The following is a 16,345-nucleotide window of genomic DNA, read 5'->3' on the forward strand; positions in this document are numbered from 1 at the left end:
ACCTCAGTCCCAGAGATGGGGGAGCCCACCTCTGAGTCCCCAGGCTCTGCTTCCTCATTGGAAGGCATGTTAATGGGATTGAGGAGGTCTTCGAAGTATTCCCCCCACCGACCCACAACGTCCCGAGTCGAGGTCAGCAGCGCACCATCCCCACCATATACAGTGTTGACACTGCACTGCTTCCCCTTCCTGAGATGCCGGATGGTGGACCAGAATCTCCTCGAAGCCGTCCGAAAGTCGTTGTCCATGGCCTCCCCAAACTCCTCCCACGCCCGAGTTTTTGCCTCAGCAACCACCAAAGCCGCATTCCGCTTGGCCTGCCGGTACCTATCAGCTGCCTTCAGGGTCCCACAGGACAAAAGGGTCCTGTAGGACTCCTTCTTCAGCTTGACGGCATCCTTCACCGCCGGTGTCCACCAACGGGTTCGGGGATTGCCGCCACGACAGGCACCGACCACCTTACGGCCAGAGCTCCGGTCAGCTGCCTCAACAATAGAGGCACGGAACATGGCCCATTCGGACTCAATGTCCCCCACCTCCCTCGGGATGTGGTCGAAGTTCTGCCGGAGGTGGGAGTTGAAGCTACTTCTGACAGGGGGCTCTGCCAGACGTTCCCAGCAGACCCTCACAACACGTTTGGGCCTACCACGCCTGACCAGCATCCTCCCCCACCATCGAAGCCAACTCACCACCAGGTGGTGATCAGTTGACAGCTCCGCCCCTCTCTTCACCTGAGTGTCCAAGACATGTGGCCGCAAGTCCGACGACACGACCACAAAGTCGATCATCGAACTGAGGCCTAGGGTGTCCTGGTGCCAAGTGCACATATGAACACCCCTATGCTTGAACATGGTGTTCGTTATGGACAATCCGTGACGAGCACAGAAGTCCAATAACAAAACACCACTCGGGTTCAGATCGTGGGGGGCCATTCCTCCCAATCACGCCCTTCCAGGTCTCACTGTCATTGCCCACGTGAGCATTGAAGTCTCCCAGCAGAACGAGGGAGTCCCCAGAAGGTATGCCCTGTAGCACCCCCTCCAGGGACTCCAAAAAGGGTGGGTACTCCGAACTGCTGTTCGGTGCATACGCACAAACAACAGTTAGGACCCATCCCCCCACCCGAAGGCAAAGGGAGGCTACCCTCTCGTCCACCGGGGTAAACCCCAATGTACAGGCTCCAAGTCGGGGGGCAATAAGTATACCCACACCCGCTCGGTGCCTCTCACCGGGGGCAACTCCCGAGTGGTACAGAATCCAGCCCCTCTCAAGGAGATTGGTTCCAGAGTCCAAGCTGTGCGTCGAGGTGAGTCCGACTATATCTAGCCGGAACCTCTCAACTTCGCACACTAGCTCAGGCTCCTTCCCCTTCAGAGAGGTGACATTCCACGTCCCAAGAGCCAGCTTCTGTAGCCGAGGATCGGACCGCCAAGGTCCCCGCCTTCGGCCACCACCCAACTCACACTGCACCCGACCTCCTTGGCCCCTCCCATAGGTGGTGAGCCCATGGGAAGGGGGACCCACGTTGCCTCTTCGGGCTGTGCCCGGCCGAGCCCCATGGGTGCAGGCCCGGCCACCAGGCGCTCGCCATCGAGCCCCACCTCCAGGCCTGGCTCCAGAGTGGGGCCCCGGTGACCCGCGTCCGGGCGAAGGAAAACGCCGTCCAAAATTGTTTTACTTCATAGGAGGTTTGTTTAACCGCTCTTTGTCTCATCCCTCACCTAGGACTAGTTTGCCTTGGGTGGCCCTACCAGGGGCATAAAGCCCCGGACAACAGAGCTCCTAGGATCATTGGGACACGCAAACCCCTCCACCACGATAAGGTGGCGGTTTCAAATTGAGTTTAGTTGTTACCAGGATTATTTATGAGATCTAAATATTTACTTGAACTTTTCTGTTAAGTGCTGCATATACTGTTTCTTAAAAGCAAGTTATTTCCGTCATATTAACACAAAGAGATATTTATAACTGTGTTACATTCAAGTTTTTTTGTGTGAGGTCCTATATGTGTATAAGAGTGTAACATAGAGACTTGGGTGAATTCAAACAAAAGGAGTTCTTAAGATTATTAGTGAACACGTATTGTTATTAAAAATGTGTTGGCTTCAAATGAATAACATTAATTAATATAATCTAGGTACAGTTGTCTTCTGGAAAACTATCTTAAATTATATGTATACTGTTAAATTATAACTTTTTTTTTGTTTGTTTGTTTACATCAGGTGCCTTATCATCTTGGTCAATGACATCACTGGCCAGTTCCAGTTGCGAGAGACTGCCACACATTGAATGTGCCTTAAAGACCAGACGTGCTGTAAAATGACTGAAACTGACATGTTGACATATTTGTTATTTTTTCACATTTTTTGTCAGAGAAGCACTTCAAACTCTTTGTGTAATTTTACATTTAAAGAACATTGTAATTGTCATTTAAATTAATGTTTCAGTTCAGAAAATGTAAACATTGTTTTTTTAAATAGTTATTTTTTTTAATTATTATTTCAGTAAACCACAAAGCCTGTTAAGTGATAGGAAGTGAAAAAAGTTAGATGGGAGAAAAAAATTTGATAGAGGGGACAAATTCAAAATGACCACACTTTTGTGTTTTCATACAAAAGTACTTCCAGTGTATTATCCATCCATTTTCCAACCAGCTGAATCCGAACACAGGGTCACGGGGTCTGCTGGAGCCAATCCCAGCCAACACAGGGCACAAGGCAGGAACCAATCCCGGGCAGGGTGCCAACCCACCGCAGTTCCAATGTATTATGGTGGGCATAAAGATTAAAGATATTACAAGAATATATGTGTTCAACCCATATGACAAGTTGACTGAAACACATCACATGAACACAGCCGCAGCATCTACTGTAAGAATGATTGAGAATGTGCCAATAACACAGGTATACCTCATGCCAGTCCAAAGCTGGGCTGGGTTTGGTGACTTACAATCACAGATATTTTGTAAACCATCTTTTGCTGTAAAATTTGCAAATCAATAAAATATTACTGTAATTCATAGAGCATTGTACTGTTTTTCTTAATGAAAGAATTCTCTAGCTGTTTTTTATAAGAACATACAGCTCAATTGAGATTATATTGTAATTTGCAAGACCTAACTCAGAACTTTATTAGACAAACTAATAATTTTGCAAATTGATCATTTATTACTATATTATATTATAATATAACAATATAATATATATTATTACTATATTATATTAATATTACTAAAATTCATAAAGAATTACTGTTATCTTTACAAGAAAGTGATGTTAATGCATGCTTTTGCAGTACAATATATAGCTCAGAACAGATTATACTGTAATTTGTAATGCAAGACTGATTATTTTAACATAAAAATTTTGTTAAAATCTCATTTTTTCATCATAAAATTTACGGTCCACATGAATCTGTACTGTTATTCAAAAAACATTTCCAATGTAATTTTTACGGTAAATTCCTGGCGACTGCAGCTGCCAGTTTTTTACCGTAAAATTTACGTTTTTTTTTTACAGTGTACTGTATTATGAAATTAGTGTAATACTGTAAATGTTAACTATAGCAGCTTCACTGTAAAAGTACAGTAAGTGGCTGGCAACTCAGCTGCCAGTATTTTACTGTAAAATTACAATGAAAAATTTTAGTGTATTCTCCTTGTCACTATGTCTTGAATTTGGACTTTTGTTGGTGACATGGTCTTTGTATTTGACACTGCGGATTGTGCAAAAGCATCATCTGTGGAAGACATCTGTGGCAGAAGTCAAACATATTAATTAAAGAACTGAACAGGGAGCTTTTATCGCAGCAGTCTGTTACAAAATGATCAAAGAATAAAGGCAGAAGCTCATACAGTATTTATTCTTGTCTTTGGTTTTCACTTGATGTTTATCTGGTTTTCTGATATGCCTGAAAAGGTTTCTGACATTTATTAACCCTTTTATTCTTCTAAGATAGATTCTATATTTTAATGTGGAAAACGTACCAAAATACTTTACTATTGTTACCTCCAAATTACACATCCAACATAGTAGAGGTTTTCAATATTCAGATCTATATCTCATAAGCACAAATTGCATGCCAAGAAAGAGCACCACAGATGCAATGTTTGCTCTGAGGGTGTTGATGGAGAAGTTTCGAGAGGGCCAGAGAGTTAGTTGCATTGCGTCTTTGTGGACCTGGAGAAAGCCTATGACATGGTGCCTCAAGAGTTGTGGTATTGTATGAGGAAGTCGGGAGTGGCAGAGAAGTACGTAAGAGTTGTACAGGATATGTACGAGGGAAGTGTGACTGTGGTGAGGTCTGCAGTGGGAGTGATGGATGCATTCAAGGCGGAGGTGGGATTACATCAGGAATCGGCTCCGAGTCCTTTCTTATTTACAATAGTGAGACAGACAAGATTAGACAGGAGTTACCGTGGACTATGATGTTTGCTGATGACATTGTGATCTGTAGCGAGAGTAGGGAGCAGGTTGTGAAGACCCTGGAGAGGTGGAGATATGCTCTGGAGAGGAGAGGAATGGAGGTCAGTAGGAACAAGACAGAATACATGTGTGTATGTATGAGATGGTGGCACTGACCAGAAAGCAGAAGACAGAGCTGGAGATGGAGTTAAAGATGTTACAATTTGCATTGGGTGTGACGGGGATGGACAGGATTAGAAATGAGTACATTAGAGGGTCGGCTCAGGTTGGATCAGATTGAATGGTCAAATTGCATTGGTTTGGACATGTGCCGAGGAGAGATGCTGAGTATATTGGGAAAAGGATGTTAAAGATCGAGCTACCGGGCAAGAGGAAAAGAGGAAGGCCTAAGAGAAGGTTTATGGATGTGGTGAGAGAGGACATGCAGGTGATGGGTGTGACAGAGCAAGATGTAGAGGACAGAAAGATATGGAAGAAGATCTGCTGTGACAACCCCTAACTGGAGCAGCCAAAAGAAGAAGATATTGAGCAGATCCACTGGAAGACAGATGCAATTTTACCTTCTTGTTCTGTTCTATCTCTCCTTCCTTCAAAAGGTAACTTCCTCGATTGCTTGCAGTATACAGTACTATCAGCAAAATCTACACCCTCAAGTCAACTTCACCCCCAAATGTTGGGAGTCACTTATAATTAATTTAACAATGAAATAATGGAGGTAAAGAATATACATGGGAGAGGATTCTTCCTTGCTATACACCTGTTATAATATGAAAGGTGTCAATGGTATCATTGTTTTTGATACAACAGTAGGAGTTATGGTATTGAAATTTAAAGATTTTGATATACAGTACTCTACTTATCTAGTAGTCTCTACATCTCCATTACTTTCAAGATTGACTCCTGATAAATACTGTCAAATGCCTTTTTCAAATCAGTATAGTTGACAAGGAAAATTTTATATTCAATACACTAGTCAAAAAAGATTCACACACTGAGGATCCACTCACAGAACAATCTTCCTTCACATTATCCATCTTATTCCACACTCAGAGTGCAGTACACTCTTGTCTTCAGCCAAGCAAGGAATGCACTGCACAACACCTTACCAGGTATAGACAACAGCATGATAATCTCTTCAGTTATTACAGTGGCCGAGGTTACATTTGTTTGGCAGCTGCACAGTTATTCCACTTCTCCTGCCCACTAAATCAAGTTGGCCTGGTAGGTAAACTCGATCACAATTATATCACAGCCATAGTCTAACATTTCAGTGGTGATCTCATCGTTTTTTTTTAAGTTTTTGAAAGCCTAAGCGACACATCCTTGATGTTAATGTCCAAATGGTCTACTGTCAGCCACTGGCTAAAGTCTATCAGTGTGGTGGGTATTGTTAATTGAGCACCTCACTGAAGTGGTCAGTCCATCTCAGGTTTTGTTTTTTCCTCAGTTAGTTATGTTTGACCTACCTTACTCTTTATTGTGTGAAAAAACACACATCCCCCAAGAGACCTTATGTACAAATGCTTCTCTGTCTTAGTGAAACTGCATTTGGATACTATTGGGCATTTCTGGTCACCAGTGTACAAAAAAAGACACCGTAACACTACAAACAATCAAACTCTAAGACTAAAGGGCATATCTTAGGTTTGATTGTGGGCTTCACCAAGAAGGTTTGGTGGAGAGCTTCTTCATCCATTCATTTATGAATGTGCTCAGTCCACAGCAGGAACTATAGTACAGTACTTTAAAAATCAAGTTTTAAAAGTTTTTTTTTTTAAAGATGAATGTGACTGTCGACAGTTAGAGTTTGTGAAACCTTGGAGATGGATGGCAGCCAAAACTAGAACAGTGACTTACATGTACTGTAAGCCGTGAAGAGTGATTTGCAAGAAGCCTCTGACCTTGATGAGAAGGTAACAGTAGAGCATTTGTTTATGTGGAGAACTGAGTTTCTGATAAATGGGCTTGTTACATTTTAACTACACTTTCAGGTTGTTTCGATATAACTGCACCTGCTAAAATATTAATCTTTTAAAAAGGAAAAAGTATTTTTTCTGGGAAAACAATGTTCAACTAAAAGCTCTAATCTTTACCTTAGTCATCAACTGCCTGCTACAGTATATACTGTATAACATCCAGCTCACTGTAACCCAACTTAAAAGAATGCCCAGATGATCCTCACATGACTTAGTGGCTGTAAATGGTTGCTGAAGAAGGATAGCTGGCTCTCTCGGAATGCCTCTCACCTTACATTCCAAAATCGTAACCTTAGATCTTCAAATGAGTGTCTGCTTAGAATTCCAAGAGCTAAACTTAAAAGAAGTGGTGAGGCGGCCTTCTGCTGTTATGCACCTAAAGTCTGGAATAGCTTACCGATAAAAATTCGCCAGGCTAATACAGTGGAACATTTTAAAAAAACTACTAAGAACTCATTATTTTAATATGGCTTTCTTATAGCTTCATTTTAGTATAACCCTGATGTACTGTATATGCATTGAATTATCATTTTTATCATGGCTCTGTAGTGCCTACTTTCTCTGCTGTTCTTTTTCTGGTTTTCTGTGGTGGCGATGTGTGCCACCACCACCCGATCAGAGCACCGTGCTGTCCCTACATTGATGGATTGAAGGCCAGAGGTCCACATGACCATCATCATCAAATTCTTCCACGTGAACCCTGAAAACCATGAGGACTGATTGAGATCATTTATGTTAGGTAGAATGCCCAGTGGAGGCTTTCTCATGGCCTTGGAACCCCTGCAGATTTTGTTTTTTTTTTCTGTCCTCCCAGGCCATTGGACCTTACTTAGTATTACCTAATCTTATTTTTATATTTTTTCTTTTTTCTTCTTAATTTTGTAGAGCACTTTGAGTTATATCATTTGTATGAAAATGTGCTATATAAATAAATGCTGTTGCCATACAAAACTGTGTTCCAAAGTTAAGTGTTTTCCATAAATTTAAAAAATTAAAAAAAAAATATATTGCCTGTACTAATCCCCACCATTCTCTGCGGTCTTTTCTGGTTCTTCTGTGGTAGAGGTCTGCACCACCACCCCCTGATCAAGGTACTATGCAGCCACCTGTGATGATGGAATGAAGGTGGGTGTCTCAGCTGCTCACAAGACCAACTTCATCAAATCCTATCATGAAAACGATGAGACTTGATTTAGGAATATTTATGTTAGGTAGATTGCCCAGTGGGGGCTGGGTGGACTTTTAGCCTTGGAACCCCTGCAGATTTAGTTTTTTTCTACTAGGAGGCTTTGCCTCCTGCTTGCTTCACACGCCAACCCTGAAACCTGCGCTATACACTAGCATCTCTGCCACTCGCGTATGTGAATGTCCCTTTCACCAAACAACAAAACTTTTAATTCTCGCGGATAGGCCTCTTCATTGGGAAGAAACACTATTTTTCCCTGATGGCAACACGAGTTAGACAATCTACAAATCTCTGACTTAAAGTTTAAAGCCAAACAGTATCTACATACTTTTGTCATATCACCTATTTCCATATATTTGATATCTTTTCGCTTTCACCTTTTCATCAATATCGCATTGAATTTTGATTCCGTGTTTGGAATTACTTTGTGACAACGCAACGTATAACTGCCCATGAGTGAATATCGTTTCTTTCTGTCTACAAGAAATGTGTATAACAATAGCATTCACACAAATGAGAAATGCTTGAACCGTGTGTATGGTTATATGGGCAGGACTTTCCCAAATCTCTTTGCATAAGCTCTTTTCTCACGGGGCTTGAAATTTTCTTTAGTGGGATTTCACTTTTACCAAACAACAAATCTTTTGATTCTCGTGGATACACCTCTTCATTGGGAAGAAACACTACTTTTCCCTGATGGCAACATGAATTAGATGACCTACACGTCTCTGACTAATATAAACAATATATTTGATCTCTTTTTGCTGTTCTGTTATTTCACCGAGTAATAATTTCCGTTTGTTTGCGCTAATGCGATCTTTACTATCATTTTTTGAGGCTTTTGAATTTTCGTACTTCCACTATCTCTATCCTGCTCTGTATGTGTATTGTGCCAACGTTTTTGAATTCTTTACGACGTTCTAGTTTGTCATCTACTCTTTGCCTTTTATTTCCGGCCCCGCGGGTGGTTAAATCTCTTGGCACAGTTTTGTCTCATGGGACGAGAAAGTGTCTCTCTGAGAAAATCATGTCTTATCTCCTTCCAAGATTTTTTTATATAATAGAGATATTTTCTTTTTTCTGTCCTTACGGCCATCTAACCTTACCTTGCTTGGTTGTTATTTATTTCTTTAATATTATATTTTAATCTTAATTGGTTTCCTCTTCTTGTAACTTTCATTTTGTTATTCTGCAAAGCACTTTGAGTTACATTGTTGTATGAAAATGTGCTATGAAAATAAACATTGTTGTTGCTCTGTTAAAGTAAAAGATGGGATCCACGCTGCTTATTCTGTTCATAATCTGAAACACGTCAGTCAGGTCCCCTCTTAATCTCCTTTTCATCGACAAGACTGGTCAGCTTTTTATATAGCTGTCAAGTGCTTTGTGATTTTTGAAAAATGTGTATCAAGGCTTTGTAAATATACTCATTAACCTCCTTAATGCCTAGTTCATACGATAATCTATGTAATATATTAAGTTCTTAGAGAAAACATGACCCAGTCACAGGATATGTTGTAATATCAAATTGCAACTTGTTAAGAATGGCCTAAAATAGGGCTGCCTAGTACATCATGGTGGAGTAAGCCTTGTGTTAAAGGTGCCCAGCAGGTGGACTTTGGGCAGGAGGTATTGTATTGATGATGCCCAGCACCTCAGCCAACATCTGTCTTTTTGCTACTACCCCAGAGACTACACCTTAGTGTTCAGATCAGAGCCAGCTCTCCTGGTTTCATAGAAAGAACCACATACACAAGGAATAAATTATCAGGTAGTGTGTAGTAGAACTTTAAGGTCCTTTAAATCTCAAGATTATTTTAGACAATCTAGGTGAATAGGATAGACAAACTTGTTGGGCTGTAATATTTAAATTCATTTGCCAGACTGCTGGCATTCCCTGTTCTTCATCTACTGCCCCAAAATGCCACTGTGATAAAGACAACAATAAACAACCCAGACTGAAAGAACACATACAGAAGTGTCCCCCTCATGCCAAAGTACCTGATCTGCCTCAGGGAAAAATATATTGTCGACTCTTGTATGTGGCTTATGTGTTTTCAGCTAACTCATGATTTCTGTACTGCTGCTCTCCAGAGGTCAGATTTATAAAACTAGAGTATGTACAATAAGAGGCATGAAATGTGCGTATGCAGCTTTCCACACAAAAGTCAGGATTAGTATACAAGAGAACTTGATGGGAGAATGTGAATATACTTATGGTAGCTGTGACCCATGTGTATGCAACATTTTAAAGAACCTGGAGAATGACGACACCCTCGATCAAGTATGCAAATGCTAAATTATGACATACTCACATAATAAATCATTACCACCGAAACCGTTATTAGAATGTCTGTTGATGTGACAAACATTACATCTCAAAAGTGATGACTAGGCTGATTCCAGGGCAACAGGAGATGACTTACAGTATGAAGGAAGATTAAAAGAGCTGAACCTTTTCAGCTTAAGCAAAACAGGATAAACAGTGTTTAAAATTATGAAGGGTATTAGTACAGTGGATCAAGACTGTTATTTTAAAATGAGTTCATGAAGAACATGGGACACAGTTGGAAACTTGTCATGGGTAAATTTCACAGAAAGATTAATAAGTTTTTCTTTATACAGAGAACTAGACATTTGGAATAAGCTACCAAGTAATGTGGTAGACAGTAAGACTTTAGGGACTTTCAAAACTTGACTTGATGTTAGAAGAATTAAGTGGATAGAACTGGCGAGCTTTGTTGGGCTGAATGGCCTGTTCTCGTCTAGATTGTTCTACTGTTCTCAGGGAACTGGCTGACAGGTCAGGAATATCTCAGCCAAGCTTCACTCCATCATGTCTGCTCTACAGAAGCCATTAACCAACCACTGATGTGTTAAATTCAATTTTGGTATGGTTTAAGTGTATAAAAACATGTTTATTTCAACATAAAAAGGCAACTACACTCATATTGCAATAAGGGCATCTAGCAAGAATTAAGCTGCTTTTGTTAACCGTGTACAATGACCTTCCATTAACACCCAAGTCATCTGTGATGATGAGACTGACAAATGTTGTGTCTCTGTGGCATGGGTCAAGCATGATTCATTTATTTTGTGGCAAAGCAGCTTTGACATACATGATAGTGCTATACGTGGTGATTGGCTGAACCCTCAGTTTGTCATATGGTCTTTAATATTCATTGCAACAACAATCTTGTCATTACATGTGTAGCAACTACCTGCTCAGATGCAGGTGCAAAAATGGGTTATTAGGAAGGGGCAGATACTCATCACAGCACTGAACTCTAGTATGGAAAGGACTAGAGGGGACCTTACTTGGTTGCTTTGTACCTTCTCCTGTGAATCCTCCCCTACTCTATTATTTAAAATAAGCACAATTATTTTGTACCTGCTGTCTCCTCAAAAATTTTGGGGTCTTGTTAATATAAACATGGACATTTGTGGTTATTCCATTCCACTGGCTTATCACAGCAAAGTGACTGTTAACATTAAAATTGTCTCATGCTGACTGTATTATCCGCAATAGGGTGGCACTAGGGTGTATTAGCAGAATTTGGTGCCACTGCCCTACTGCCTATGGAAAGGTTGTCTTAGATAAAGGTGCACTGGAATCATCGGATAAAATGCCCCTTTCATCAGACTGGACATCCCAGCACTGATTCTGCTGTAGAATGCCCAGGAAGGGGTAGGTGGCTAGTTGACAGAGGTATCCAAGGCACCGTCTTTGTCCTGGACTCTCTTTCTTACAATTTCATCTCCTCCACTGTCAACTGGCCATAGTTCTACGATTAATTGGACAGACATTGTTGGCTTCCACTTATGTTAATCAGTTTCTACTTTGCTTTCTGTGTATCTTTAGATGTGCTAGTTCTGAATTTAGTGATTGGTATAACCTATTCTTGCATTTTGCTTTACGAGTTGTTGTAGGAGCGCTGTGTAAAAACAGATTACATTGTATTATTGTATTTTATTTCTGTGGTGTCAATTATAGATTGGCCACCTAGCTTTGAGAAGCAGACTACTTCAATTCTGATTTTTGTGTTGTATTTACCCTACTTGTTGACACCTATTATACATCCAACCCACCTGGAAGCCAGGGCCTCTCTTCTGAAGATTTTTTTCCAGTCTTTTTTGCAATGTTTTTGGGAGTGTTTTCTCATCTAAGAGAGCCAAGGCTGTCAATTATACATGCATTGCATTCTTCATGAACTTTTTTTGAGCTATACAAAAATAAATTATGGGCACTGCCTTTGTGGAGTTCAGATGATCTACCCTGTGTGGGTTTTCCTTCCACAATGGAAAGATGTATGTGCTACATTATCACAGACTCTAAATTGACCTATTATGGATGAACATCAGTAAGTGTGCCTTGTTATGGACTGGTACTTCACCAAAAGCTGGTAACTCCAAGGTCTCCTCATTACCTTGAACTAGATAAGCGGACTGGAAAATGAATTGTGGATGAAATGAAAAACAATATTAATTTAATCCCAAAACATATTCTATGAGCAAAACACAATTTTCCAATGTGCATAAAACCAGAGACATTGAGATTAACATCTCTTAGAATTTCAGTAAGTTTTATTTGTATGATGATCAAAATCATCACAAAGCGAATGAATCAGACATGTCACAAGATGTTCATCACCAAACAGGACTGGACTATGGCTAATTTATAACATCTAAAAAGTTGCAAGAGCACAGCAACATTGCCATGACAGTGCACTTCTTAGTTTTGCAAAAATGTGAGTGAGGTGAAATCCCCGGATGATGGTGGTGGTCGTGACAGGTGGTCAGGTTACACAGATCAAATCTTTGTCATTTAATCATGGTTACACAGATTTAGTAATACAATTATGTTTGCAAATTAGGCTTCACTTCAGTTGTTAAACATCCAAAGAGCATCAGTGGAACACCACAATATAAAGATTAGTGGATCATGCAACAGATTAGCAGAATAACTATGTCTATACTTTCTTCCATCTACAGAGATATGCGGCATGCCTTGAATTGCTGGATTACTATTCTGATTACATTGGCTAAAGGTACAATGTCAAAATGGTAGTGGCATGGTGTGGGTCACCATTTCCTAGGATATTGTTTATTGAGATCAGTCTCACCATGCAAGTCCTGTTGCCCATCATACAACACTTTGTAACTGGTGTGCAACGGGCCACTTGCTAAAAAGAGAATGCCTGACCACATGTGGCTGCCACTTTTTATGGGTACCCTAAGTAACCAGGCTGTTCACAACATATGCATGCGTGGAACATTTTTAGATGATGACTTAGGTTACTGCACAGCCTCCTGGTCCATTACCTCTGAGGAAGAGCAGTTAAAAACTTCTTGACTAAATGTTTCACTGGACAGCATGTGGGAACTGTATGATTATAAGTTATGATGCAGAGCTACTTAGATCATCAAAGATGTTTGCTTTCCCTTATACTTAATAATGACTCAGATAAAAGAATACAGTTTAATAAAAAGAAAGCTGTCAATAGCCATCTATACTGATGCAGTTTATACCATCTTTTATGCACTTTTTTCAAGGTAGGTTAATAATTTCAAGATGGGATATGTACCCCCTTATAAGTTTATTTTACATGTTCTTTTTGTTTATTTAATACAGCAATTAATAAACTACATGTATTACAGACTAAGGACACAAGAAGTATAAAGGCAACCTTTAGTTTGCATGAAGTTTAATGGCAAAATGCTGTAACTGCACCAAAGTAGTCACGGAATAATTTACACAATTTACAATAAAGAAAAAATATCATTAAACATAATAACATTAAAATATATATAATCAATCATTTTTATATTAATGTTCAGTTTTTCTGTACAATGCAAAGACAAAATGGACTCAGGTTCTCATTTCTAAAAGTATAGAAAAACCCTTTAAACCATACACATGCTAATTTGCTTCAGAAAGTGGTATGATTAAAATGAATTAACAATGATTATTAAACAATTTTAACTTTCAGATTCAATTTTTTCTTTTAGGTGCAAAACATAGGCTATGACAAATAAAATTAAACAGACACTTTGAATAGCACAAATTATGTGTACTGCACCAAAATATATCCAACTAAACAATTTTTGAAAAGTGGACATATAATTATGGAAGTACCATACTAACGTATGGTTTAAAATGTCATGTGTTAATAATGAGTATTAGAAAATGATAAACTATACATGAGAGAGAGGGAGGTGTTGCCTGTAGTATAAGTAGTACAAAACTCCTTTATTTAGAGTATTCATTTAACATTCAACACAACTGTTACATTTTTTAAAACAGCTATCATTATAGATGTATACATTTAATAGATTCTGCTGTTCTTACAGCATTAAATTTGTTTTCAGTTAGTACAGCCTTGACATGATCATGTTAACTGCCAAAACTATTATAAAAAAAAAAAAAAAAAAAGATACTTAAGTCAACACTTACTCCTTAATATTGTCATTATATTCATATGTATTACAATTACCTATGGTATGTGTTCCATGAGCCAAATGAACAAAAAAACAAAAAACACTCGTATCACAATGTAGCAGAAATTTTGATACGCTGCTAAAAAGCATTGAACACTTCAAGTCAATCAACTTTTCATTTGCTCTCATGATGATTTTAAACTCATAAAAGGGCCATAAATAATACAAACTGCTGCTTGGAATATTTTTTGACTGCTGTGTAATTTCCTTCACTGTATATTTTAAGCAGCTGCAATTGATGCATCATCAACTTGCCGTCCTTGAGGCTACAATTGAAAGGGGGGAAAAAGTTAAATCAGATTAAACATAAAATAGCATTATCATTACAATTTTGGACAAATATATTGCTGGACAATGTACGTAAAAAACGATTTAAATTGAAGCATAAAAATCAGCCATTTAAATTCCTCTCCTGCTTACTGACAATCTTGTAGTCCTTATCGCATCTTATGTGATGATCAAATGAACATTGCACAGATTTTACCAGCTTTATCACAGAGACTATTTATTATAACTACATGATCCAGTGTACAACCAATTCTTGTTTCTTATAGGGTTCCAGAATTCATAATGTTTTTTTTAAATCAAATAAAATGCCTTTATGCCTGGTGCAATTTCCCTAACTTTAATTGGAACAACTTCTACATGTGTAAATGCCCTTTTCCATTATTCCAGAGTTCAATCCTTATGCTCCTTAGCAAATTTAAGCCTTTTTTTCACTGATTAGCCTCACTGATAAGTGATTTTCTTAAGGCCACACAGCTGTTTAGTCCCAATACCTTGAGATCTCTTGTCATTGTGCATGTGATTTTTTACTATTTGATTTCACCAAATGTTTAAGTGATCTCTGATCATGATCATTCAAGATTTTTTTTCCCTGACCACATTTCTTCCTCAAAGATGATGGTTCACCACTATCCTTCCAGGTTTTAATAATGCGCTGGATAGTTCTTAACCCAATTTTAATAGTTTCAGCAACCTCCTTAGTTGTTTTTTTTGCTTGATGCAGGCCAATAATTCAACTCTTCTGAAACAGAGTAGACTTTTTAAGTCTTTTCTATAACCACAAGAAATGTCTCCTGACATGGTTGTTAAAGAAATGAGAAGCTGCTCATTGCAGTCAGTTAGGGTTAAATAACTTGTTGCCAGCTGAAATATTTTAATCACGGAGTACATATCCAATGGAAGGCTCTTACCTATTTGCTTATTTAAATCCTGGTGGTGATTTTATTTTGACCAAGCAGTGTGCATTAGTCACATAAAGCAATATTTTAAAGGCCAACAGAATTCAAAATACAAAAATATTTAGGTAATAATCATTATATGGGAAATTAAAAAAAATGTAATTAAAAAAATTAAATTAATTCATCAATTTTAATGTAGAGCTTCAGATAACAAAACTTGATTCTTGTTTAAGTTTTCCTTTTGTGGTGTACTTAGACAAGTATACAAGGATACTCGGTGGTAGAATACACTACTTTCCAAAGCCTCCTGACCATTTGGCATGAAAAAAAAAAAAAACTGTACATATGTATGGATATCTGAAAAGTCAAATTCTAAGTGACCTGTACTTGTGATATTCTATCTTACCAAACAACCATTTTAGGACAGGGATCTTAACGTGTGTATATATTTACATACTGTATGTACAAGTGTAATCCAATGAACTTTAACTGAAAATTCCTGATAAAACCAATATGGATAAGATGACAACTATTGAATGCATCATATTTAAGAACACACAAACTGTTGTTGTACAATCAGAAATATATAATGTACCTGATAAATATAAACATTCATCTAAATTAAAATCCTCTCTCTATTGTTGAAATACAAAGTTTTACAATTTATGTCACCTTTACATTTTTTTATTTGGATTTTGGTTTATGTGCAGCACTTCTTTCTTTTAAAAGATTTCTGATAAATTTTAGCTGCATTTGCTTTAAAAGCAAAAGCACTTACTGTCATTATCAACTCTCTCTTGTCATTATCAACTCTCTCTGCCTATTATTCACTTATAACAACTCCACTCCCTGGTGGACTGTTTTTATTGATATTTGGTACTCCTATTCTTCAAGAAAATTTGTTGGATAAGTTTATTTTATGTTGAGATATCTAAAATAGAGAGTTTTGTACCAATTTGTCAAAACTTTAAAAACTCCCATTAAAAAGCACTGACAAATTTTCTGAATTGTTGATCTTAAAAGGCAAAGGAATTTTTCTGCGCAAGCTCAGATACTAACTAAGTTACTGTTTCAAGA

At 38.5% G+C, this 16,345-nt stretch overlaps 1 protein-coding gene across 4 annotated transcripts in view; it reads right to left on the minus strand.

Annotated features, from left to right (window-relative positions):
• trappc11 (trafficking protein particle complex subunit 11) overlaps window positions 1-16,345 on the minus strand; it is a 973,608-nt gene that overhangs the window by 802,097 nt on the left and 155,166 nt on the right. For 3 of the 4 annotated variants that reach the window (XM_051928428.1, XM_051928426.1, XM_051928427.1), the window contains exon 30: window positions 14,289-14,350. In XM_051928428.1, the coding sequence (XP_051784388.1) occupies window positions 14,306-14,350 (45 nt within the window). In that variant the 3' untranslated portion in view covers window positions 14,289-14,305. Of the gene's footprint in view, window positions 1-13,051; window positions 14,351-16,345 lie in introns of those variants that run through there. The other variant, XM_028803116.2, reaches the window with a different exon arrangement.

The sequence above is a fragment of the Erpetoichthys calabaricus genome, chromosome 5 (genome assembly GCF_900747795.2).
Source record: "Erpetoichthys calabaricus chromosome 5, fErpCal1.3, whole genome shotgun sequence".
NCBI lineage: Eukaryota > Metazoa > Chordata > Cladistia > Polypteriformes > Polypteridae > Erpetoichthys > Erpetoichthys calabaricus.